This window comes from Lissotriton vulgaris, unplaced genomic scaffold, assembly GCF_964263255.1.
Source record: "Lissotriton vulgaris unplaced genomic scaffold, aLisVul1.2 SCAFFOLD_904, whole genome shotgun sequence".
NCBI lineage: Eukaryota > Metazoa > Chordata > Amphibia > Caudata > Salamandridae > Lissotriton > Lissotriton vulgaris.
Window position 1 is genome coordinate 617,109 of NW_028249865.1, and position 27,744 is coordinate 644,852.

The window sequence follows — 27,744 nt, forward strand, 5'->3', positions numbered from 1 at the left end:
GCATATATATGGTTCAGCATCTCATTACGTTATTCAAAGGCCAACATTCTGATCCAGGTCCCTTACCTGATATATTGATAGAACTACTCTCGCCACAATGGAGAGGTCTAGGTACTGACTTGATTAAAGTAATTCTAGAACATCGACACAGGTATAATACTTTCCTGAATACTCGGTTTGTTCCAGCTCCACCCGTAGACAGAAAAATGTATTACATAGACAGACAGAACCCCTTGCGAGAAGTGCATCCAGTCCAGAATGCTGACAATTCCTTTAGACGCGTGTTTGTGTACACGCCCATAACGAAAATGGAACTGTTAGAAATGAAGAAATTAGTGCCCTGTCACGATAAAGACCCAGCAGGTTTTCACCGCGAAATCAAAGACATGTTACTCATGGGGGATTACACCTACCCCGACATTATGAAAATATTGAAAGTATTAATGCCTTCCGGTATCTACGAGAAACTCAAGGAAAAGGATTGAGAGGTAGGAGACCAGAAGATAGATTGGGCTGCATTAGAAGACGAAGAAAAGACTCGTACCCCAGGCCTAGGGCTTGGGGACAAATCAAAAGCATTACCAGGATTGTTAGTGCAAGTATTGCCACGTTTATTAGCAACTAAAAAGGAGGACTGGGATGCAATCTCAGCCTGTAAACAGAAACCCGATGAAGACACTAGCGATTTTTATTCCCGATTTGAGAAATGTTTTGGTATTAATAGTGGCCTGAAAGCAAGTAGCGAGTCATATCCACATCTTTTCGTAACGAAGCTAGTAGAAAATTCCCTGCCCCAAGTTAAGAATCGTGTACAGAAAGTCGAGAGCACATGGCAAGCAAATACACCTTCACAAATGTTACAAATGTTACAGTATCACCAGAATAGAATTAGAGAGGAACACGAACACGAACAGAGACGCATGAAAGACACGAAAATGAAAATGTTAGTTGCTCAGTCAGTTCCAGCTGACGGTCAGAAAAAGGGCACTACACAGTCAAATAATTCACCAGCTCCTGTTAAAGGGACATGCAAATATTGCAAACAGCCAGGTCACTATATAAACGATTGTGCAGTTTTGAAACATAATATACTTACTGGAAAAACTAAAGAGAGACAGCGTCCTCCTAGACAGGACCAAGTCCAACAACAAGTACCACAGAGTATCCAGCCTATGCAAGCCTCACAACAGACAGTAGCGGTGCCACAACCCCAACCGATTGCTGCAACTCAACATGCATCACAGCAAATGTACCAGTATGCCCAGACTGATTATCCCGATTATCAGCGATACACATGAAACAGCCTAGAGAGGGAAGTTGGCTTGCCTCTCATTGAGGTTCCTGTAGATCAAGAGGGTCCTTATGTACACAGTCAAGTATTAGGGAAAGACAGAAGGTTTTTAATTGATACAGGGGCAAGCCGTACAACGATAAGTCATGACGAGGTCCCAGGGGCACCCCTCTCAGGCTCACAGAATGTTTCCCTTGGTTTTTCAGGAAAGCCTATTATTAATGAAGTATCGCAACCACTTCCCCTTGCAGTTGGTCCATTAACACGTACTACAGATTTACTGCTCACAAAGTCATGTCCAGAAAACTTGTTAGGTATCAAGACTCTGAAAGCTCTAGGAGCTGTTATTTGCTGTTCTCCGGAAGGAGTACGGTTGTTTCTACGTGACTTTAAAGGTCACTATGTGTTGAGAGATATTGACCCCCGATTACAGAATGTACCTGCACATTTATGGGCGCAAGGCCCCACTGATGTAGGTTGTATGCACATTACACCGTATCGAGTCACACTCAAGCCAGGTGTTGTTTTACCACGAATTCGACAATACAAGTTACCCCCCGATGCTGTAGTGGCTTTACTGAAAATCATTGAAGAGCTCATTGCACAAGGAGTGGTTGTAGAGACCAACTCGAATTTATGTAATTCCCCTATCATTCCAATTCTTAAACGTACAGATCCCAATGCACCACCAGTTTACCGATTAGTTATTGACTTGCGCGAATTGAATAAATGCATAGTACCACAGTACCCTGTGGTCCCAGATATCTCATCTCTATTGACAGCCATTGATTCTGAAGCAACGTTCTTTACTGTTATTGATCTTAAGAACGCCTTCTTTAGTGTCCCAATTGATCCGGAAAGCCAATACCTTTTCGGATTCTGTTTAAATGGACGAAGCTTCAAATTTGCACGCGCACCTCAAGGATTCACAGAAAGCCCCAGCATCTATAGCCAAGCACTGAAAAGACAACTTGACAGTATACACATGCCTGAAAACACTGCCCTACTCTAGTATGTCGATGATCTGCTGATCACCGCCCGAAGTGAACCTGAATGTGAACTAGCGTCACTGACGGTTTTACATTTCTTGGCTGACAAGGGGCACAAGGTATCCCCTTCGAAGCTGCAATTCTGTGTTCAGCAAGTTGTTTACTTAGGTCACTTGCTGTCCAAATGGGGGAGACAGCTAACGCCCGATCGCATCCAGTTAATTGCAGGTATGTTACCACCCAGGACACAAAAGGAGGTGCGGGCTTTTATAGGCCTCACTTCTTACTGCAGACAATGGATCCCTCAGTATGCATTTCTAGCAAAGCCACTCATTCAGTTAACAACTCAGGAGGCAGCGTCTTCGACTGTCCTCCCTTGGACTCAGGAACATACACAAGCTTTTGACGACTTAAAAAAAGCCTTATGTCAAGCACCAGTTTTAGCGACACCATGCTACAGTAAGCCTTTTACACTTTTTGTCACAGAACGTGAAGGTACTGCATTGTCGGTACTCACGCAGGATCAAGCAGGTTCACACAAACCGTGTGCTTACTTCTCTAGTACATTGGATCCAGTAGCCCAGGCTCTGCCTGCGTGCTTGAAATCAGTTGCAGCGACAGCTCTAGCAATCAGACAAAGTGATTCAATAGTGTTAGGACATCCATTGACAGTACAAGTTCCACACTCCGTGGAAGTTCTTTTAAATCGAACACAGACTCAACACTTGACTATAGCAAGATTGACAGGTTATGAATTGACATTATTTCAGCCACACATAGAGATTAGACGTTGTAATACATTGAATCCTGCTACACTTTTGCCATTAACTGAAACAGATCCATTGGCACATGATTGCATTGAAGTTATTACTATCACGACGAAACCCAGACAAGACTTGACAGACACTCCATTACCAGATCCAGACCTGACACTCTATGTGGATGGTTCATGCATGAGATCAAGTACAGGAGAATTAGTAGCCGCCTACGCAGTCACAACAGAAACTGAAGTCATAGAAACAAATTGTATTGACACTCTTTCAGCACAAGCAGCAGAGCTCATCGCTCTGACACAAGCCTGTATTCAAGCCAAGAACAAGAGAGTTAACATATACACAGATTCCCGTTATGCATTCGGAGTTGTTCACGACTTCGGTGTCCTCTGGCGAGAGAGAGGTTTTTTGACTTCTCACGGTGCCAAAATTCAACACGGTCCCCTCATCCAAACTCTATTAGATGCAATACATCTGCCTACAGCGATATCCATCATGAAGTGTAAGGCACATACAAAAGTTACAGATACTATTTCCCAGGGTAATGACCTGGCAGACCGAACCGCAAAACATACAGCTCAGAATCAGATTCACACCACTGACCTGACAAAGACAATAGTCGCGACACCGACACATTGCATGACAGTTAAGGATCCCGCCCTAGATGTAATTGACATACAGACACATGCTACACCAGATGAAATCAAGAAATGGATTAAACTAGGAGGGACCCAGACAGATCAAGGATGGATGACGAAGGGAAAATCTACATGGTTTCTCCCCGACTCTATGGTTCAAGTTATCATTAATACCGTACACAGTCCAGCACATTTAGGAGAAAAAGCCATGTTAGACAGTATTCAACATCTCTGGTTTAATAAACACTTACGAGCAGCAGCCAAACAGAAGGTGCGTACTTGCATGATTTGTTGTCAGTTCAACCCAGGTAAAGGCGTTACCGTAGAGCAAGGTGGTTTTCATCCTCCCGATCACCCTTTTGAAGTCCTCCAGATGGATTATATTCAGATGGAACGTTGTCGAGGTTTCAAATATGTCCTCGTAGTTGTATGTGCACTTTCCCGTTGGACAGAAGCATACCCAGTCCCAGATTACACTGCTCCGACCACTGCCAAGCAGCTGGTTCGTGAATTCTTCCCTCGATATGGTTTGCCCCGTGTTGTGTACTCAGACAACGGTCAGCCATTCTCGTCCGAGCTTATGAAGCAGGTATCACTCCTGCTAGGCTACCAGTGGAAGTTCCACTGTGTCCGAGATCCTGAAGCAGCAGGTCTCGTAGAGAGACACAATCAGACCCTGAAAACTCGTCTTGCGAAAATCTGTAAGGAGAAGGGTGTCGACTGGATCGTAGCTTTGCCAGTCGCCCTTTTTTATATGAGAATGGTCGCACATTCCAGAACAGGGCTATCCCCGTATGAGGTGGTCTTTGGTAGACCACCGAATATGTGGGGGACGCCTTTGCCAAGAAAGATCACTGATGTCGATTGTAATATGTTGACAGATTACCTTGCCTCCTTGATGTCTGCACTACAATCATGTCGTTCACAGGTCGCTGCAGCCTTTCCCGACAACACCGAGGTGAAACCGCATGACGTTGTTCCAGGAGATATCGTCCTTGTAAGAAATTTCGACAGGAAAAGTCCGCTGGAGCCCAGGTGGCAGGCGCCGAAGTTGGTACTTCTCACCACGAGGACTGCAATCAAAGTCGAGGGCCGAAAAGGGTGGCTGCACTCAAGTCACGTGAAGAAATTTCGTGCATTGCCAGAGACTGACTCACCCTCCCCCTCTAAGGACTGTCCAGATTCTAGTGACTCTAAACTTCCCTTGATAGAGAAAACTCCACAGCAGGAGTATAAAGAAAAATTGAGGTCTAGCAAGTCAGACAGTTTAATTGTTTAAGTCCTCCCCTAGGTGAATCGGTTAGACGTGTTTTCTGACATGTATCCCCTAGACCCCAACAGAGAGAGAGATAGACAGAAACAGCTCAAGAAACGTGAATATTGCAAATCTCTCCGCAGCCACTGTATTGTGACTTTATTGATTATGTTTTTTCTGCGCCTTATGATTATTGCTGCAAGTGTGCTTCTACACATATACTATCCTATATTCAAGCGTGAACTTTCTCCCTTCAACGTCACTGCCGAGCATTCTTTTAGTGAACTACCCCCGCACGAGTTATCTTACAGACTTGCGCTGCGCAACAATACATTCATTAGTATGTTACATCATTCCCATCAGACCAGCAATGCTACTAATTGTTGGATATGTGGCCGACTCCCTCCCTATCAGAAATACAAAGGAGTTCTGCCTCTTTTTCCGTACCCGTTCACACATAATGGGTCCTGTGGGGCATGGTTTAGTTTGATTAATTCCTTGAATTCAGACTCCGTAGTTTACCAGGGTAACTGGGTATGGGGAAACCTGAACGTCGTTTTGCATAAAGTCTGTTTCCCTGACAAGGAGGGTCTCCCCAAAAGGACAGGAACTGATCTAGAAAAAGGAAGTATATGGATTAGGTAACTTTACACTTAACCTCATGATTCTCAGTGTTGAATCCGAAACAGTACCAGTCTTGCCCGCCATGTCCGTACTTCCAGTCAAAGGTGAATTATGTGTCAGAAAGAATGGTTCAGTACACCTGGGTCATAGTAGATGTACTACTGTGATCGAATTCAGTGATAAGGGCAAGTCTACCTTTAAAGCTTCACGTCATTCCTACTTCATTTGTGGTCATACCGCATATATATGCTTACCTCTAGATTGGGATGGCACCTGTTACATCGCATTCCTTCTGCCACCTGTTTTCCTAGCCCCTCCTGATTATCATAGAAACACCCATCTAGTACATAATAGACCCCAGAGAGATCTCCCGATTGTCGACTACACTGAAACGGCATGGGAACAATATACAGATTTCAATAAAGGTTTCTTTCCCTACCTAGGTGCTGTCTTTAATAGTAAACTGATACGAAAATTAACTAGAACCCTTGAAGCTGTAGTGAATGAAACTACTTCTGCCCTAGGTAACTTAACAGAGGAGCAGTCTGCTATGCGGATTGTTGTTCTTCAAAATCGTCTCGTCCTTGACGTCATCCTGGCCGATAGAGGCGGAGCCTGTAAGGTCATCGGGTCGAGCTGCTGTGTTTTCATTCCAGAAAACGTGCCATCAGTATATAGAGCCATAACTCGCCTTCATAAAATTGCAAGTCTGATACACCAGAATCCAGGCACCTGGACTTGGTCCGGTTGGTTCTGGACAACGTTGTCAGCCTGGGGATGGAAAATCCTATCCTTCCTAGGTATTGGCCTTCTCATAGTATTCAGTTGTTGCCTATGTCTGCAATGTGGGCCAGCGTTTTGCGGCTTGTGCGCCACATCATGTATTCCTCATTCAAGTCCTCATTCAAAACGCCATAAGAAGAAAGAAGAGCAAATGATGTTACATGAACAGATTGATAGATTAATGAGGATTGATATATCATGAAGGGTCCGTAGGGGACAAGGAGGGAATGAGGTAATATGAATTTTTGGTCAATTGTGTCCCCTATCGTAGACCCCACCGGCTCCATGTACCTGCTTCTAGTACATGTAAGTTCCCTCCACAACCAGCTATGAAGACGCAAATACATTTGTGTCCAACGTTAACATGTCCTCTTTCAGATCCACCATGAATGGGTCCGATATTCAGTTCCTAAGTGTGCCTTGCCAACGTCTTTACATGGTACACTTTCACGTCTTTCTGGCCCTGGCGAGTTGGGCCTTGTTTTCTGCCATTCAAGCTTTCTCCTGCCTTCTGCCTCTGGAAGCTGCAGCCTGAACCTGCATCTGTATCTATGACCTTTCACCCACTCCCTGCGCGGCTAGCGGTGCCTGGCTCAGCTTGCCGGCCTGCCAAGACTGTATTCAGCCTTCAAGTTATCTGCTCCGCTCCTCGAAAAATACATTCCTGTCTAGTAGTTTAGGTAAACATCCTTCCCAGCTGCAGAGCAAAGGGCCCAGCCTTCCTGTCTCCATGCAAGTAATTCATAGCCTCCGTTACCATGGTAGGCCCATGGCCCCCTGCTTTACACGTAGACACGCAGTTGCATATACACGCACTAGCAGTCAGTATAGAATAGCCTCTGCCCAAGAGACCTTTTCCTTCTAGATAATACAGTTCCTCAAACACCAGATATTAGATATGATTTGGGATTAGGTTGTTCTGACACTCCAGACTTCTGTCTCCACATGTAGGGCTAAATGTCAAGTCCCCTTCACCCTCCAGTTCCACGTCAATCATACGTCATGCTGCTGCGCGCGCATCTCTGCCACATGTTCTTGCTGACTCTGCAGGATCCTTCTAGGGATCCACCCACTTATGACACCTTCATGTGACGTTTCTAGCACACACCTCCGTGTACGCCCTAGTGCACGCCTCCTGTTACGTATTTCTGCTCTTATCTCGTTTCTCTCAGCTGTTACGCCTTCTGCATTCAATGTTACTGTATGAAATGACTATATATACGATTTCTTGTTAATAAATCATTGTACATGTCCATTGCAATTCCCACCCTGAACCCTCGTGGCGATGGGTCATGCTACCATTGGTTCGAACCAATTCCTTTTTAAGGAATAAAACCCCACTTTAAACCTCAGATACCACGGATTCTGCCTCTTCATTTTGACGGAGTTATTCTTATTGAACTTTACCGCATAAATTCCGTATAGGTAATTAGAATTTACCACAAGAAGAAGCATGTAAGATCTTAAATGTGTATAAACTCTAAAGACTTCTTGCCAGCCCCTTCCTTCCTCTCACCACTTGCCCTGATGAGAACACCACCAATTTGTGACTGTGCAATAATTTCAACTCACTTCTAATTTTTTATTACAGGTGGTGCTTATAAGGGCCTTTGGAGGGCCTGCCTTGGCCGCAGTTTACACCAGGACACTGTCACCCATACTACTAAAGTCGCTCCACTTCACACTCCAGGCTTGGTGTTCCCTCTATTGTCATAATGCAATATGATCCACGTAGTACAATCCTTCTTCAAACCCAGCAATCATCAGATCCTGGGGGTGGAGTTCTGTTTATTACAATGGTTGCTGGTCCCTGCAGATTTTGCTGATGCTTAAGGTTTTCTAAACTTTCCTCTGTCTCATCTCTAATCTGCATTCCATTCCTGACTTCTCTTTTCTCCTTTTCTGCCTTCTGACTTGCTTCTCCAAGGCAGTATTTACTCTCTTGTTGGAGTTCCCATCATCTGGATCTTTTCCGGCATCTGTGCTCCTCCCTGAAATATCAGAGGTATGCTCCCTGTGAGCTCATTTCTACCCTGTATGCCCTCATTTCTAGTTCTTTTTGCAAACTACTGATCTTACTATTTACCTTTCTTAGTTTCCTGCGTAGTTTTTGTTTTCTGTTAGTTAGTTAGGTTTGTCTGTCTGCTCTTTCTGTATTCTCTCTTGCTTGCTCCATCCCATGTTTTTAAGAAGCAGGGCCTGATTATTGTGTATTGTTCATCTGGCCCCATTCTCTGTGCCTCCGAATCCAGCCCACCTTTCCTGAGCCCTGTTTATGAATTCTGATCTCATTGGCCTATTCTATCTATGCTCTTGTGTGCTTTTGTTCAAATCCAAGAAGTCACCAGCCCCCTCTGATGCCTAGTACCTCTTGCACAGAGATCCACTTGATGCTATTGTCCCATTAGATCTCTCTGGTGTCTTCCAAGATTCAGTACGAATAACTTCCCCTTGCCTTATTGGAATCTTTTCTTCTTTAGAGAGGAAGATCTTTTCCTAGGGAGCTTATGAGCTATCACTTATGGTAGTAGTATGTTGCTCTTCCACTCTGTACTTTCCTATTCTCTTCCTATTGTTTTCTGTACTGTGTACAGTTAACCGGCTACTGTCCAGCAATCAGATCCCAGTCCGACCCAACCCACTTCAGTCGTCAGCATCTGTCCTCACCGTCTTCTTCTAGGCTTCAAGTACAGCTTTGTGTAGACCTAGCCCCTCATCTCGAATCCCCCTTTCCTACCTACCCGGGTATCATAAAGGGTCCTGACACTGAGTTAGCACCAGGGTTAGGGATAAATACATAGGCCCGAGATTACTAATGCAGCCCGATGCAAAATCCTTTTTGCACTTTGCATGGCTTTGCGTGATTTAGTAAATAAAACGTAAGGCATTACTTTGATGTTGTTGAAGGCATTCCATGAGTGGAGCGTAGGCGTTCCCTTGCATCCTCCTCTGTATTTTGGGGCATTCGCAGATTAACTAAAGCTAGTTAATCTCGGAATGTGTCAAAATGAAACGCCGCCATGAAGCAGGTGTAATGAGGAGAAATATCTGTATCTCTCAGTGTTACTGCCTCTTTCTAGGAATGCTGCATTCTGCAGCATGCATAGAAAGAAGAAATTCCTTCTAAGGATTGTTTTAGTGCAGTGTGTTTTCCTGCACAAACACAGGCACCCATGAGCTACAGTGCAAGGTGCCAGCCTTGGCGCTAGGCAGAACATAGTGCACCAGTCCTAGGAGAGAGCAGAAATTACCCATATCTTAGTACGTACTGCACATTTCTGTTGTTTCTGATTCATGCCACGCAGTCCAGCAAATTTTCCCTCTCTCCATCGTTACATGAAACGTTAGTAAATCTGCCTCTTAGGCCGGATTCACAGAATGAATTTAAGACTCAATCCTAAACTTACTACTGTTTTGGCATTCACAGAATGAACTTACTACTTTTGGTAAAGTTAGGATTTTGTCTTAAGACAAACTTAAGACAGACTTAAGACAAAATCCTAACTTCTGTGAATACCAAAAGTAGTAAGTGCATTCTGTAAATACCAAAATAGTAGCAAGTTTAGGATTGAGTCTTAAATTCATTCTGTGAATCGAGCCCTAAGTTCATTCTGAAGGTCCTTATCGTAGGAGCTCCATTTGACAGACATTGCATTACATTTTTTTAGGTGATTTGAGGTTATGGATTCAACGTGAAATGAATTCATTGCAATGGCACCATTTGTGATGACAGAAATTTAGACATGTAAAATCAGTGGATCTATGTTTCCATTAGATAACAGTTACTATATGTTTACAAAGCCAACTCTTCCTCCACTGTATCAATCCCTTGATTCATGGACCTGAAGACAAAGAAGTGCCATTGAATTCCTAAAAAACAAATCAAATGTCCTACCTTGAGTGCTAGAGCAGAGCGGCACTAAAGAATCAACGCTCTTGCACACTATCGATGACTCACCAGGACTCAGAGAAAGATATCAGAATTTTCCAGCTTGGAGCCTTGGTATTATATTGTTCCTTTGTTGGATCTTTACCCTTAGTGACCGCTGTTCCATACCTGAGACTAAGAGGTTTGATATCCTCTTCATGGGCGTTGTGCTAACTGCTCCCTGGGCCCGATTCGCAAAGGTGAACGTAGACTTCAGGTCTAAACATAGACTTTTGCTTAAGTTTACCTTTGTGAATCGGGCCCCATGTCTCTAACTCCAGGTTCTGTTTTCATACATTGCAACTGCGTTCAATGCCATCAGTTGCAGGTGTAAAGCAGTTCCTGCCAACCCTATCTATGGTGAAGAGGGAATGGCCAATGGGCTCCTCCCAACACTGAAGATAGAAGGAAGGGGCCAGTGCATTTTTAGATAGAGTTTCTCTAAAGTTTAAACAGCATCTGAATACTCAGCAGTGCTAGTTAGAGTGTGAGACGAGAATTTTAAGGTAACGAGGGGCTTTGAAATCAAGAACAATCTCTGATAAATTATGTGTGATTTTAGGAGAACCCACTAATACCAGGAGGTGAGGGACTGCTTCTCAACAGCAGCTCAGTAAATTTATGGCAAGCAGAACCCAGTGCTTGAATGGCTGGCCTTTTTGTCAGACTTACAAATGCCCTTGATTTTTACAATGGTTACCATTATATAATCCACACATCTCCCACACGCTCTTCCAACTGCAATTTAGCCTCTGTACCCAGGATCAGAAAAGCCCGCTCAGGCGGTCGACTGTTTTCATTCAACGCGGCTAAACTTTGGAACTCGCTCCCCCCAAACCTCAGAGCCCAACCTAACCTTCTCTCATTCCGCAGAGCACTTAAAACATGGCTTTTCCCATAAAGCACTTTCTCACTAGGTTCTTGTCTATCAGCGCTGGGACGCCCATGGGCAGCCATGCGCTCTATAAGTCTGTAAAATAAATAAATAAACAATCTCAGGTGAACCAGGACTTTGGGGCTGCCCACCCTTCGGGAACTTGTTTAAAGCTATATCAATAAGCAAGGTTTAATGTAGTTCCTTTTTTATCCTCTCTTAGTCAATCAATCAGTAGATCTGTAGAGTGCTTCTTGTCACCCGTAAGGGTATCCAGGCACTCTGGGTTCCATTGGATCCATATCTGTGGTGTTTTTAGCTTCACCTCAGCCTCAGTGTTGATCTCAAAGATACAAGCGGTGAATGACACCAAAGACTTGGCCTCTGACAGCCTTGAATCACCTCTGGTCTCTGTACAGATGTCATTAGGTTTACATCTGTATGCTCAGGTATTCCACCATCTGCCCCTTTTGTCTGTCGGCCTCTTCAGTCCAACCTCTGTGGTTTGGGTTTCCGCTCCCCTCAATGTTACCTGCCTTGTCTCACTAACAACAAGTCTGTATGAGCCCTCATCCATAACACAACACAGGGGTTCATATCCAACAGTAGGTACCTGTCCAAGGCAGGGTATGCAGAAGCGGGCCCACACATCACAAGCCACGCTGCAGGTGCAGGTAATCAGACCGGCCACGGTGACCAGGAGCAGCAGGACTCTTACACCGTCGAAGAGGCTCTACAGGAAGAAACAGAGAGCACAAGGTGTTACCAACTGGAGCAATGATGTCAAAGCACTGTCAAGAGCTGATCATTCACAAGCCTCTCACAAACACAGGGGGTTCTTCATAAACCAATACCTCAGACATCTCCATTCATTTATACAATAAATACATACATCTGACTGAACCAGAGGCAGCCACCTACACTACCTTGATGTCAGTCAAGCAGCTGTTCCAATGGAACTCTATAAACCTATCCCAAGGCCTTTATCAATATCTCAATCCAATGGGTAAGCACTCGCGCCAGAGATCCCTGTCAATCAGTCTAAAGAAGAACATACTTAAGAGGACCCCAGGAATTATTTTAGTTGTATTTGGCTCTCTCATCAAATCATAACACTTGTGCATGGGTCGAGGTCTGGTGTGTGCCAGTCTCCTACTGAACGTGTTGGTGCAAACATAGTACAAGAAGGAAGAAGCAGAAACGTTGAGCGCAGGTGCACTGCGCGCCGCATGGATCTCACTGCATTCTCTATAGTTTGGCATAGCATTAGGCATCGCATTAAAGTGACACTATCCATACCTTGACAGGAAGTGAGGGAACAAGATACCAGGCAGAGTAGTTCAATGTGAAGATGTCTAAAGAAAAATGTCTCAACATGGAGTGCAACAAAAGAAAATCCTGACACATGTTTCGCTCTCAATAGGTCTCAACTTAGTTGTATAGCTCAGGCTCAGAGCGGTTCGACGCAACCGCTGAAAGTAAAGTCAAACTATCTGCGTTTTGAAGAAGACAACCAACTATTTTACTATATCAATGGATCAAAGTGTTCTTCGTGTGCCTTGAATTAAAGAAGACGTTATACCAGGAGTCTCTCAGTGATGTCCCTGCATCCCTGCTGATTGTAGAAGTCCTCGTAGGAGTTGGTCACGTAGTAATCTCCATAGGAACGAAATTTGCGCTGTCGATCGCACAAGTATGAGGAATCCCACTGATAGCCATAGTCCCACGACCACCTCTGCAGGTCCTGTGCGATGAGAACAATGCCGGCGATGGCCACCACGAAGCTGGCGAGGCTCATGAACCTCGCTACCCACTGCTACACATGGAGCAAGAAGGGAGAGACGTGTGAGAGGAGCGGAAGAAAAAACTATAAGATGGAGGAGGAAGAGACATGTGAGAGGAGAGGAAGAAAGAAACACAAAAAAGAAGAGCAAGCAGAAGGAGCGGAAAGGAGAAAGACAATAAAGAAGAACAAGGAAAAGACACATGAAAGTAGCAGAAAGAAGAAAAAAGAGAGACAGAAAAGGAAGAAATACATGAGAGGAGTGGAAGGGCGAAACAGAATAGAAGCAGAAGGGAGAAACAAATAAGAGAAGCAGAGGGAAGAGTCACAAGAGAGAAGAGGACATGAGAGACATGAGAGATGCACAAGAGAGAAGTAGAAGAGAGAGACACATGAATGAAGTGGCACAAGAGATAAGTGGGAAAAAGAGGCATATGAGAGAACAGGCAGCAAAAGACACATGACTGAGGAGGATGGAAGTGACACATGAGAGAAGCAGGAGGGAGAGGTACAAGGGAGAAGAAGAATGGAAAGACACCTGAGAGTAGCAGAAGGAGCACAAGATAAGAGTGTAAAGAGGAGACACATAACAGGAGCAGGAGAAGAGATTCAGGAGCAAAGCAGAAGGAAGAGACACAAGAGAGAAGAGAAATGGATGACACAAGAGAAGCGGAAGGAAGAGATTTAAAGGGCAGGTAGATGGTTAGCGCCACATGAGAGAAGTGAAAGAGAGATATATGAGAGAAGTGAAAGGAAGACACACAAGAGAGAAGAAGCAGGGAGAGAAATAAGAGGAGATAAGGATCAGAGATACATGGGTGATTGTGAAGAGAGAAACAAATGATTTAAGCATAAAGAAGAGACACATATGAGAAGCAGAAAGAAGAGACCTGAGAGAAGTAGAAGTAAGAGACACGAGAGAGGCCTGCAAAGGCATGTGCAAATGAATACATTCTTTATTGTGTGACTAACCGAAATCATTTAAACATCTTAGAAACAAGACCGTATATAAAACATTCTCATTTTCCTGTAAATAGTAGTTACTTGTATAAAAAGATAAATCTGTAATTACAAGCCATACCATAACTAAAAAACCCTTTTTGAGTTTTTATTAAGGATCCTTTAACAATTTATAAATAAAAATCCAGTTAGCCTTATAAATCACTGTATAACTCAACTATAGAATCCATAAAGATATAGGCTGGATTATTACATATTAAAGTGCAGACGAGCGGTAAACAGTGATTCCATTGTGCAAACAAGCTCTAGAAGTACATCGGTGTCTTCCATTGTTCAACCAAGTAATAGAGGAGCGTCGGCATCTTCGTTGTTAAAATGGATTACCATAGCAGATTAGACACTAAGGGGCATATGTACAGGCCCCTATTGCCACAGGAATGTCACTAATATTGACACAGTGGTGGCGATAGGGGCTGCACCTTATTTACAAAGCAGCGTTAAGCCACTTAACGTAGCTTTACGCCGCCTTGTAAATATGACCCCCTTTCATGCTATACTTAGAGTAAAAGGGGTGGGCAATGGGTGTTGCAGTGGGCGTTCCACCACAACACTCATTGATTTTGATGCTACCCCTATGTACAAGGGTGGCGTAAACAGAAGGCAGCGCCAACATTAAGGCCAGGTAAAGCCTGGTCTTAACATGGCGAAACAAAGAGAGATGCTTTATTTCTTCCTGCTTTTGCTTCTTCCATGTAAATGTAATGTAAAATGTAAATGTAAATGTAAATGTAGAGGTACTTGTATAGCGCACGACTACCCGGAGGCATCTCAGCGCTTGTACGAATACCGCCGAGGAACCCTTCCTGGCCTTTCCCTGTGAAGTGCCCACTACTGGGTACCCCCAAGTTGAAGCCAGGCATCCTAGCGTTGTTGGGGCCGTTGTGGAGATTAAGCAAGCTATTTCCCAGAGGTGCAGAGTGGGACTCCATGATTGGAATAGGTACCGAGGCAAGAATTAACAGGTCCGAGGAAATTGAGCCCAAGACCCGCCGAGGTGGGAATTGAACCCTGGTCCCGGGCTAGACTTCTGCATCAGGGTCTGCTGCTCTAACCATTGAGCCACACTTCTCCATGTGTGCTGCCTTGTGCAACACACATGGAAAAAGCAAAATGCCAAGGTTTGTTCATGTTTAGGAAGTTGCTAAACTTAGCACCTTCGCAGGAGGAAACGCAAGGCTGCACCACATTCTTGTAAATATGCTGCAGCCGTGCGTTTCTGAAGTGGCGGAGCCCTGCGTTAAGTCAGGAAGGCTTACGCCTCTCGTCGCCACTTCCTTGTACATATGGCCCAAAGTCTGTCAGGAGGCCATAATATGCAAATAAGCAATTAAAAAGCATCCATGTATTAAAAATGTCTCTTAGGGCCATTTGACTTGATTATAGTATACCTTAGACAATCAATGCCGGACATTTTTTGGCAGCAGCTAAAAACTTTATCAGTTGACATAACTACGGAATCGACTTGCTAGAAAGACATAAAATAAAAGCCTGACAAGCCGATATTGCCCCAAGCGTCAAAAATAAGGGTTTTAATAATATGCAACATAATTTGAGATTATTGGGACACACACATACTATATGCAATAGAGATTCATGTGGCCACCCACAAAGGGCCAGATGTAGGTGGCTAAATACCGGTCGGGAACGCCGAAATTCGGTAAATTTCAGCGTTACCAACTGGTATTTAGCCATTCCTAATGTAAGCAAGGAATCAGTAAATAAGGAATCGGGAAATACCGATTCCTTAATACCGATTCCTTATTGCTCTTGCATTTAAGGAATCGGTCATACCGATTCCTTAAAGCACATTTAAGAGTGCTTTTGGGCCTTAAGAAATAGGTAATTACCACCAACTTCAATTTGGTGGTAATTACCGATTTCCTTTAAAAAAGCACTTTTTTGCTTTTTTAAAAGTGCCATGTCGATGGCTGAACTTAATTCACAGGACTCACTGGCTCCTCTGGCAGCCCTCACTCTGCTTACCTGGAATGTCCGCGGGTTAGGGGATAAGGTAAAGAGGGGTCTGGTGCTACAGTATCTGAAGCGCTGTGGCCCAGCGGTGGTCTTTTTGAAGGAAACGCATTTGGTGGGGCCAGCAGTCCGAGCAATGGACAGGTGGGGTTATAAGATGATGGCCCACGCGGAGTTCTCCTCAGGTTCTAGGGGTACGGGAATTCTGATTAGGAAAAACTTTCCCCTCGTGGTGCAGCAAACACAAGTTGATGACCAGGGCCGCTTTGCAGTGTTAACCTGTCAATGGGAGGGTCAGTTGTTCAACCTTGTCTCTGTCTACATACCCCCAGCACTACATGCACAAGCTCATCCTGCCCTCACAACATTTCTACTGACATTGCCGGTTGCGACACTCCTAATGGGGTGCGATTTTAATGATATTATTGATGGAACCCTGGCCAGATTCCCTGTTCGAGCAGAGATGCAGGGTCGGCGATACCTCCTAGGTCTGGCGGACGCCCTGGGTCTCATAGACAGTTGGGTATTCAAACACCCAGCTGAGACATGCTTCACTTTTTACTCTGCTGTACACACCTGTCTCACGTGCATTGATTATTTCTTTGTCTCCGCGGACGCTCTTGGGGGTTTGGAGGAGGTCCTTATACATCCGAGGGGTATATCTGATCACTCCCCAATATTGTTGAAATATACCCTTCACCGGGCTGGTAGAAGACGCATGTATCCGTTGCACGCCGGCTTTCTCCAGGTGGAACCTATCATGTCGGCTCTGGCGCGTACTACTAAACACTTCTTTCAGGAAAATCAAGGCTCGGTAGACTCCACATGCACGCTCTGGGAGGCGTATAAAGTGGTCCTCCGGGGTCAGGCAATGGCCTCCATCACAGCGCACAAGAGGGAGCGGCGCGCAACCTTGGACGGTGTAGAGGCGGAACTATCCTTAGCCACCGCGGACCAGGAGGCCCACCCGTCTCCTGGGGCTGCCCGCATGGTTCGTCTTAAGCTGACTGAAGTCCTCACCCTCCAGAGAGAAATGGCACACGCTTGGATCCAGGCCACTCGGCATAGGATATACGAGCTGGGTGATAAAGCGGGGAAGATGCTAGCCTGGCATACACAAAAAGGAACGGGCGAACAAAGTTATTGTTCAATTGAAGTCCCCCGGGGGCTCATTGGTATCTGACCCTGATGGGATAGTTAATATTTTGCCTGACCACTATGAACGAATCTACGCCCCGCAGGCGTCTTATACGATTGCAGAGGCATATGACAACATTAAAGACCTCACGATACCTAAGCTCTCCCCGGAGGCGGCGCTTCTATTGGAGGCTGATATCACTATTGAGGAGGTGCAGGCCGCTACCTACGCCCTGGCATCTGGTGAGGCGCTGGGTCCAAACGGGCTCCCAGTTGAACTTCACAAAAGAACAATGCAAACGACGGCCCCCTTTTTCTTGAGTATGTTAGCTGATAGCCTCGACAGGGGGGAACTGCAGAGAGAACAGCGCTTGGCCACGATTGTCGCGATTCACAAGCCGGGCAGACCGGAGACGGACTGTGCCTCCTACCGCCCGATCTCTCTCATTAACGCAGAACCTAAAATCCTGGCCAAGCTACTAGCGTTACGTCTTACTCCACATCTCGCGTCACTGGTCGGTCCGGATCAATCCGGATTTATGCCGCACCGGAGCACGGCCCTTAATCTCTGACGGCTCCACGCAGTCATGGCACGGGCGCCACTTCTTGAGGAACCTGCTGTCATCCTTTCGCTTGACGCTACTATGGCGTTCGATACAGTAGAATGGCCTTACTTATTTGCAGTGCTCCAACATATGGGATTTGGCCCCACATTCTGCGCCTGGATTCATCTGCTATATACTAAGCCTCTGGCACAAGTCGCTGCCAATGGACACATCTCGCGAGACTTCCCTCTTGGCCGTGGCACAAGGCAGGGGTGTCCGCTGTCACCCCTGCTGTTCGCTCTGTTATTAGAACCTCTCGCAATCTGGGTAAGATGGGAGCCCTCTATCAAGGGGACCGCTGGTCCGCTGTTTGGGAGGATCGTATATCCCTATACGCGGATGATATACTTTTATACCTCACCTTCCCTAGAAAGTCTATTCTTGTACTGTTAAACGTGTGTGAGCTGTTCGGCAGAGTGTCCGGTTATAAGATCAACTGGAATAAGTCCGTTCTTTATGTCCTCGCTGGCCCCCCTCCCGTTTTGCCCCTGAGTTGCCCCCTAAGGGTTGCAGCAACCTCATTCAAATATCTAGGTATCCTTATTACATCCGACCCTGACGAATTCTACAGTCTGAACCTCTGGCCCCTGCTGGAGAGGTTTAAACGTGACGCTAAGGTGTGGCAGACTCTTCCCCTCACACTCTTAGGTAAGGCGGCACTGTACAAAATGATGGTGTTCCCACGTTTCCTTTACATGCTTGAAAATTCTCCGTTCTTGGTTCCCTATGGCTTATTTTAAAGCGATAGCTGCTGCACTCCCGACGTCCCCCCACGGAACTGATAGGCCCGACGCACCACACAGTGCAGTTATGGTACAAGGCCAATAGACGGCTTAAGTGTTCGGGCACCGTCACCCAAATGACACCTTTGTGGGATTCCTTTCAACTGCGCTTCCTCCGTACCAGTACGGGGTTCCAGGCTTGGGACACCATTGGCATATCGGTGGTGGGTGATCTTTGGAAGAAAGGTACGGTGGTGGACTTTGCCCTCCTACAAACACAGTACGAGATGTCCCAGACGGAGATGTTTCGATACCTACAAATTAAGCATGCGTTACAATCAGCAATACCGCCGGGTACTGTCTTGCAGGAATCGACCCCGCTTGCAGATAGACTCCTTTCAGAACACATGCCGGACAAGGCCACTTCCTTTACTTATAGGAAACTTATTAATAACCTACCGGACGTGATGTCCAAACTGAAACAGACCTGGTCTGAGGAGGTGGGTTCCTTTGATGACTCCGAATGACAAGAGGCCCTCTCCTCACCGCGCGAAACTGCTATCCCCTCCAGATTAAAGCTGGTCCAACTCAAGGTACCTCCCCGTATATATTACACGAGAACAACCCTTCACAAAATAGGTAAAGCCACACATAAGTTCTGTCTCCGTAACTGTGGGGAGGAGGGAACGTTCTTCCACACCATCTGGGACTGTAGATATATGTCGACATACTGGATCGCAGTAATGCGCACGATTTCCCAAGCAATAGACATATCCTTATTGCCAGAGCCACGTCGCTGCTTACTGAATGTTTGGGAACCCAATGACCTGAACCACCGACAGCAAGATTGGGTGATGTTGGGCATGATGGTGGCAAAGCGCAACATTGCTATGTTATGGGGCTCTGCAGTTTCCCTGATCCTTAATAAATCGTGTAGAGATATGGATGAGATAATGGTGGCAGAAAAGGCTGTTTTTATTCACCGTGGTTGCCCGAGGAAATGGGATGGAATCTGGGGGGCCTGGAACAAATTTCGAGGTTATATTTGTGAGCCGCCTTGTATTGATGGGGAGGGTGGAGACCCAGACAGTTCCTAGACAGCCGACGTGAGGGGATGGGGTTTTGAAATGTTGATATATGCTGCTTTCTGTAATGATTCATGACCCTTCAAATGTAATATGCCTGCAATGTGTTCGAAGATCTAAGACTATATGATGTAACGGAATTTTTGCTAACACTGTCCTAAATGTTTTGTTTAAGTGAAAATAAAAACTTTAAAAATAAAATAAAAATAAAAATAAAAAAGTGCCATGTGGCACACATCCATGCCCTTAGGCCATGTATGTGCGCCACATGTGCACACATGCACATTTCAGGGGTGCAACAGGGTGCCCTTTGGACACACTGGCACCCTTGAAATACCTCCCGGTATTACCGATTCGGTAATACCGAATCGCTAATACTGAATGTCTTCACATTCATTCCTATGGGCCTCCAAGCCCATAGGAATGAACGCATAGGTATTCCTTATTACCGAATCTCAATTACCAATTCGGTAATAAGGAATATTAAGGATTCAGTATTTTTTACCAAATCTTTTCTTACATAGGACATACCGAGTTCTTAATAGCGAATCGGTAAAATGTGCTATTAAGAAATCGGTTTTTCACATTTACCTACATCAGTCCCAAAGTCTACAGTTGGTACTAGGCCACTGCTGAATCCAAATTTGCGTGCCCTGCTTTGTTGGGTTAATTCCCAATAAAAAAATGTAAAAGTTTTTTTATTGAAGCCGAAAAGTGGGCATTGAGGTATGGCTGGATACGCAAAGACTGATGTGAATTAATCACAGTCCATGCATGAATTTTTGCTGCTAAAGAAATTTTATCTGCATTAAAAGATTTAACTTTGATTTGTTTTTAAAAATAATAATTTTCAATTGGGCATTAGCAGGTCGTTAAGCCCAATCTGTAAGCCAATTTCATGTAAACAGGTTGAAATATAGGATCTATAGGTAGCAGTATAAACAGATGTAGTTATTTCAAGCCAGCAGTTGTTTGCAAAGGAGGAAGGATCAGATGAAAATATAGAATACATGCATTTCAAAAATGCCCCTTGCGACACCCAACACTGTCTTTGGAGATCAAACTCCAGTCGAATTTCAGCGTGACCCACTGACCTGGGGATCCCAAAAGTTGCTCTATAAGCCATAAATACAGAAGGATCCAATAGCTAAGCATCTTTCCTCTGGTGATAGGTAAGCCGTAAGTAATAGATGGCTGGAGCTTTGCTCTCATGACTTTGAGGAGATGATCATATGATTGGCAATTCAATGATTTATGCAGACATTTAAAAGCATGAATTAAGGTAGTAGTTTTTGTCCTTAGATCTTTAAAAACTCGAAACTCTATTATCAAAAAAATCCCTAAATATTTATAAGATTTACAACTTTAATTGGCCCACCTCTGGCCCTCCATGACTTAGAGGCACATTATGATGGCGGGCAGACTATAGCGGTGATTAGGTCCGGCAAGGAGCCATCTTCTTTCAGAATCATTGTCCGCCACTAGAATTGTTATTCCTGGCTTGTTTTTAGATCAGTGCTACTGGATTTACCGTATGGATTTACTTGCTCCTGAAGGAATATCGAGGCACAGCAAGGCAGACCATTGATGCCTTCAAGACAGAGGGCCCGATTCACAGAACTAACTTAAGACAAAATCCTAAACGTACTACTTTTGGTATTCACAGAAGTCATTTAGTAGTCTTAAATTAGATTTTGTCTTAAGTTAGGATTTTGTCTTAAATTAGGATTTTGTCTTAAATTAAACTTAAGTTTAACTTAAGTTTGTCTTAAGTTTAACTTAAGTTAGGATTTTGTCTTAAGACAAAACCCTAATTGAAGACTACTAAATGCCTTCTGTGAATACCAAAAGTAGTAAGTTTAGGATTTTGTCGTAAGTTAGTTCTGTGAATCGGCCCCATAGTATCAGAGGCGGGCCCCTCCAAGGGGTCAGCTGACATAAAGCAGCCTCGTTTTCAGTAGCTCTTTGAAAACAGGAAGATTTGAAGTTCTTTGAATGGCGACATGAAGATTGTTCCAGTGCCAGGCAGCCAGATGAGAAAAAGAGCAGTCGCACATTCTGGCTTGAGGGATGTGGTTGGTATGACGTGCATATGGTTAGGAAGCCAATGAAGGGCTTTCAGGGTGGGAATGGACGCAGAACTCAGAGAAAGGCAGCACACAAGCTGTGCGGCAATGATTTGTATAGTTTGTAGATGGGTAAGGAGATAATCAGCAATCCCTGCATACAAATCATTGTCACAATCCAGGCGACTCACATTGAGGACCAGCGTGATAGTTTTTTGCATTGTACTGGTACCATGTTTAAACTTTTTGCATAACATCCGCAGGATATCATAGCAGGACCCACAAACTGTGTAAATCTGTTCCTTGATAGTTAGGGTGTTGTCAGTCATTATGCTCAAATTTCTTACTACCTTTTCATGGATTGGGGAGGAACAAGCTAGCTCAGCTATCCATTGAGGGACTAGATAGAATGTGCTTTTCCGAAGAATATGATATCAGTCTTATCACCGTTCAATTTAAGACAATTGTCCATCATCCATGTGGCCACTGAACATAGACATCCGCAGAACGTACTCCTCATGGAACTAAGAGAATTGAACTCACTGGAGATTTAAAGCTCTGCATCATCAGCGTATGATAGAATCTCAAACCCAAAGGTTCTGAGGATATCAGCCAAAGGGGTCATGTAGCTACTACAGAGTGTGGGGCTCGGAGACGGCCACTGCGGCACCCCTCATGGGGTCAAGACAGGGTCAACTTAAACGGTGAGAATTGAATAGATTGAATTCCTTCTGAAAGAGATGATTGATGCCCGCTCAGAGTTTTGGAAACGAGCTCGATCTCGTGTAATCTTTGGATCACCATGTTATGCAACACCATCGAAAGCGGCAGAGAGGTCGAATAGAACAAGTAAAGTTGACATGCCGCCTTCCAAACCCAACCTAATCTTATCAGTACCCGCTAGGAGGGACGTTTTGGTGCTCTGTCAAGCCCTGAATCCTGACTTTGATGGATCCAAAACATTGGTCAGCTCCAAATATGAGGACGGCAGCACCTTGATGAGATTTTCAAGAATATTGGCTAAAAAAGAAGCAAAAATTGGCAAGAACCTAGGGGTCAGCCAAGGGTTACTAATGCAGGGGGGTACATTAGGATGCTTACACACAGTAGCAACATTTGCCGTAAGAAGAGAGAATTAAAAAGCTCTGATAAATGGGAGCAGAAGAAAGCAGAGTGGGATGAAATGATGTAACCAGGCTGTTAATCCCATCTTTTGAGCATGTAAAGTCACTTCTCCATCTGTTTCTCATGTGGATCGCCTCGCCCACCTCAATCCTCGTCTCCTTAAGGTAGACCAGAGATCCTTCCAGTCTGTGGCAGTAGGAGTGGATTATTGGCACTTCAATGGGTTATTGATGCCTTTGATATTTAAAGATGAGACTTTTACATCGATGATATGGACATTATATAAGGAAGGTAGATATTTACTTGGTGTTCAAACGGAGTGTGTGTCTTTGAATGTACTTGTGGCCTATATCAACTGCGAGCCGTAGTGGTGAAAGTAGTAATTTGTTTGTAAATATATTTACAACATTATAGGGAGCAGAGTGGATAGGTACTGGTTAGGGTGAGTGGTGCTGTATTTAGGAGTGAGTGGAGACTAGATGGAGGCAGAAGCACCACAAGATAGAAAAGTTGGCAGGATGCCAATAGAAAGAAGCGAGAACCAAATTATCCAAGTTAACCAAGGCCATCCCACCTATGGGTGGAATGGCCTTGGTTAATGTGGTGAACCAACCCAACCCCTTGCTTTGCTGGAACAGGAGCAACCCTCATTTCTTTGAGGACTTTGCTAGCTTCAGAGTTTGTTGTGATTACTAAGGGGCATATTAGCAAGGGCACTTTCTGCCGCTAAAGCGGCGATATTTTTATCGCTCTATCAGCAAGCTGTCACTAACAGCAGTTAGCGACAGCTTTCAGGCGATAGCGACTGGCTTGGGGCCCGCTTTGCATAACAGCGATATTTATCGCTAATGACATGCAAAGTGGGCGTACCCAAACTGTGAGCGACTGAAAGCAGTCGCTAACACAGCTATCGCCTATTAGCAACGCAGGCTTTGCGATAAAAAAAAGTCGTGCTAAGCGAGATTATCGCTAGAATCTAACACCTGCTAAAAACATGATTTACCTGTTTATCCAATGGGAGGTGGATTGTCAGGTTAAGTCACCATTGGCGTTAATGCATGAATATCGCTGGATTTCCAGCGATATTCAGGCATTTCGCCGCTATCGCTGAATATATTAGCACAATGGCGATAAACGTTGCTAATAGCATGTTTTCTCCGCTAACATATCCAGCGATAGGCAGTGATATCGCAAAACGCGCTTAGTGCGTTTATTGTTAAGTATCGCAATACCTTGCTAATATGCCCCCTAAGTTTAAAATACAAATTACAGAGTTTGTGGCATCTAGAAGGACAGGTGAGGAGCAGGGACGTCAGACCCCTGTACAACGGACATGCCTAAGGTACTGGCGGAGACCATTCTGATGACCACAGGACCCTCGGCACATGGAGTGGCGGCTGGAGAGGGTAGGGATGGTACAGAGGGATCACTTGTTCTTCAGGGCACCTGGAGGCAATTGTGGAGAAGGTAGTGGGTGATGTAGTACAGTAGTTGTAGCCCAAGTAACCTCTTAGGTAATGTTCCCTGGACAAGGGAAATGGCTACTGACAAACACAATCAAACCTGTGACCTACCCAAAAACGTGATGAGGTGCTCTCCTTAACAAGGGACAGGATTCCAGACAGCAGGAACTACAGAAAAGAAAAATCAAATATCAGAACACGTGATAAACCTTGCACTTTTTTGTCTGTGATCCAGTAAGAAACAAAGCCCATATCCACTCATCATAAAGTAGTTGTCATCATTAGCAAGCGCTGCAATTTACTCCCAGACAATAAAAAATTAGCATTGTTACCTATGAAATCTTTATAGATTCTTTGTATGAAGTACTGTTATTTGATTTCTATTTTCAAATAAACCTATTTTTGAAACAAAACAAAAATTGCAATGTTAACAAAATGTGGATGCTGCCAAATTTTACTTTACCTTCACAAAGATGGGGGCGCATGATCAGACACCGAACAGTAGACATGCTTGCGGAGCCTGATAACTATCCCCTGCACGTGCCAAGGGTGAGAGACTCTGTCTCTCTTTAAAGACTATTAAAGCAAACACTAATAAACCATCCAATGTTAATTAATATGATGTGAATAAATGGAGATGGCACAATTTCACTGAGCTGGTTTCTGTTCAGATATCACAATCCTATTTTGAAAGCAATACAAGACCCTTCACTAAAACAAAAGCAAAATAAAAACCCTTAACGCGGACTTTAGCCATCATGAAGATGCTTGGTATAGAACAAGAAGATGTATGTGGATTGGTTCCATCTGATTTCAGTAGGGAGAGAGTTCCAGATTTTTTAGGCCATTCGGGAGAAGGGTTGGCTGAAGGTTTTCTTTTTCTTGAGTTTTTCCTGCTGAAGCAGTAAGGAGCTTGTACTTCTGGCAGATCAGTGGTGGTTACGGCATATTGTGTTTTGATAATCAATAGGGGGACCAAACCATTTAATCTTAGTCCTTGGAGTAGAGCCCTGCTCGCCCACTCGTGTACAGTTCCACCTCTGTGAGCTTAACATGTCCCTTGCACTCCATTCTTGGTAATATCCATCTCAGCTGTGGTGCAGACAACAAATTCTTATCCCAGTCACTTGTGGTGATGCAATGGGAAGGTTTCCATGTGCATCCAGGTTAATGTCAAGTTCTTTCACGATAGACCTCCACAGAGCTCATATTCAAAACATTCCTTCCCCGACAGGAATGTGTGCTGCCTTTACGCCTGCGAAATGCGTATGCAGGAAACCCTACGAATGACTCGCGAAGGCACTCTCAATAGCTTCGCACAGTGATTTCAGTCGAAAACTGGTCAAAATGCAGGGATTATTTTGTCTTTGAAGACGGTTTCGATGAACAAGGATGAATCACAACGTTTTTAATCATTAATAGCACGCGGAAGAGCGTTATTGATTAAGCACTGACGAGGAGGCGCTACATGCTCTGATAACTGCTACAGGATTTTGCTCGGGCAGCCATCCATTGGGGGCTGCTAGTGTTCATACTCTTTACCAGATCAATATTCTCCATCAGTAGGAATCCTGGAGAACCAATGAGCGACCACAGGCTCTAGATCCGCACCCAGTTCCGAACCCCCTCTCTTTTCTCACATTGACACCAAACTATCCAGTGCTCAAGATTCAGATAGTATATGGACCAACGATGTTTCTACTTTTTAAAGTTCTGGCGGTCACCAGGGCTTTAAGTGATTTTCAATGATTTTTCTGAGCTTTCCAGCACAGAGTCCATGTACCTGCAGCTTTCTTTCAATTGCAGTCATTGGGTGGCCCAGTTCACAGCACGCACTGTACAAGGTTAATATACTGCATGAAAAACTACAGTAAAACAGCATCGCGGAACAAGCGAATAGTCTTAGGGAAGTAAATGAACTAAAACCTGAAATGTAAACAGGAGTTACCTCGCTGGATTACCTTAATGGTTTGTACAGTCATTGTTGAGATACTGATTTTGAGAACTTGATAAGTCTTTTTCCCTGTAAAAGACATCAGTACAGGGCCAGATAAGCACTTGTTTCAAAGTCAGTTTTTAATGACTGCAGGGACTAAGACCTGATGGGGCCTTCCCCACTTTAAGCCCTGGTGACAGCCAGAACTTTAAAGTGTTTACAACATTGTGGCTATTAAGACCAATACTCTAAGCCTTGAACACTCAATAGTTTTGGGTTAACTTTGAAATGTTTACAAAATTGTAGCTACTAGGGCCAATATACAATCTAACTCTTGAGCACTTGATAGTTTCGTGTCAAGGGAGGGAGGGGTTTCAGGCCTGGGTACATATCTAGAACCTCCAAACCTCAGGTCGCTTAGTCGGGTCTCCAGACTCATCCTGATGAAGACTATTGATCTGGTAATGAGTAAAAGCTCCAGAGGCTCCCCGTTGGATGTCTGTCGGGCACAGTCTTGAAGCTTATCAGAGCACCCAGCGCCTGCTAGTCAATGCTTAATCAATACTGCTTTACCGAATGCTACTGCTCCTGTTTAGTTAATAAAAAAAACCTTCATTAAACCATCAGAATCCTTGAACTTTGACCAGTTTCCAACTCAAATCACAGTGTGAAGCTATTAAGGGTCTCCTAGCAACTCAATTGCAGCATCTCCTGCATATGTATCACCTTCATAGGTGTAAATGCAGCACAGCTTCCTTCCTGCAACCCACTCTCTCCCTTATTTCCAAGAAGTTGATGTGTGGGCGCCTGATCTAGTTGAACCTGGCTGCAGCATTCGTCAACATCATTCATACCACAGTGCGATGCTGTTTCCGAGTGTGACGCCGAACTAATGGCCCGGAATTGGGTCACATTGCTCTTATTCACTCCATCTGCTGTGGAGTTCTTGAGCCTTGGTCCTGAGCCCAGCCTTATTTAATACCTACATTTCGTTATATACGCTACTTCTAGCTCATCAGATCACCCAGTTTGCACTGCACTTCTGTCTTATGCAGATGATATGCAGATCCTTCTTCATGTGGATGAAATGGGATCCTCTACTCACGCCTTGTGGATCATGTCTCTTCTTTGTGCATCCTCGGCTGCAAAACATATCCTTAACTTAAATCGCTGGTTACCCTACTGTGCTAAAGGTACCCTTACATCTCCTACTGTAATGAATGCATTGTCATTCAGTTTGACGCAATGAGATTATTACATCGAATCAATCGGTCTGATGATCTGAGGGTTATGTGAGATCATTATGGACATTCAGCTCATCTGATATCATCATCAATAAGATTTTTCAAGTCACTTCAGTTCTTTAGCATTTCTTTTCAGAACTTTGGTCTTCCTGACAACATGAGCAGTGCATTCACTGCTTAATAAGAAGTTACATAGACCAGGTTCATTTTACTGCAGAACATCTCTGTATCATGAGGAATATATGAACCATTTCACGAGACAAATGTATATAGATGTAGGTATCTTTAAAAGCACATCAATATCTTTCTTTTTTCGGGCCATGGTGCATCCTAACTGGGATTCTTTGTGATTGAGACTGAGAAAGCAACTTATTGGATGCAATGTATAGTGGACATCTATAAAGGCTCGGCGTCATGCGCGTCTACAACGTG

At 44.4% G+C, this 27,744-nt stretch overlaps 1 protein-coding gene across 1 annotated transcript in view; it reads right to left on the bottom strand.

Moving 5' to 3' along the window:
• Positions 1 to 27,744, bottom strand: part of LOC147663467 (transmembrane protein 176A-like) — a 64,222-nt gene that overhangs the window by 7,537 nt on the left and 28,941 nt on the right. Inside the window, exons 4-6 of the mRNA XM_086950427.1 lie at positions 24,244 to 24,300; positions 12,738 to 12,971; positions 11,769 to 11,888 (exon numbers count right to left, since the gene is read on the bottom strand). Of these exons, the coding sequence (XP_086806553.1) occupies positions 11,769 to 11,888; positions 12,738 to 12,971; positions 24,244 to 24,300 (411 nt within the window). The remainder of the gene's footprint in view (positions 1 to 11,768; positions 11,889 to 12,737; positions 12,972 to 24,243; positions 24,301 to 27,744) is intronic.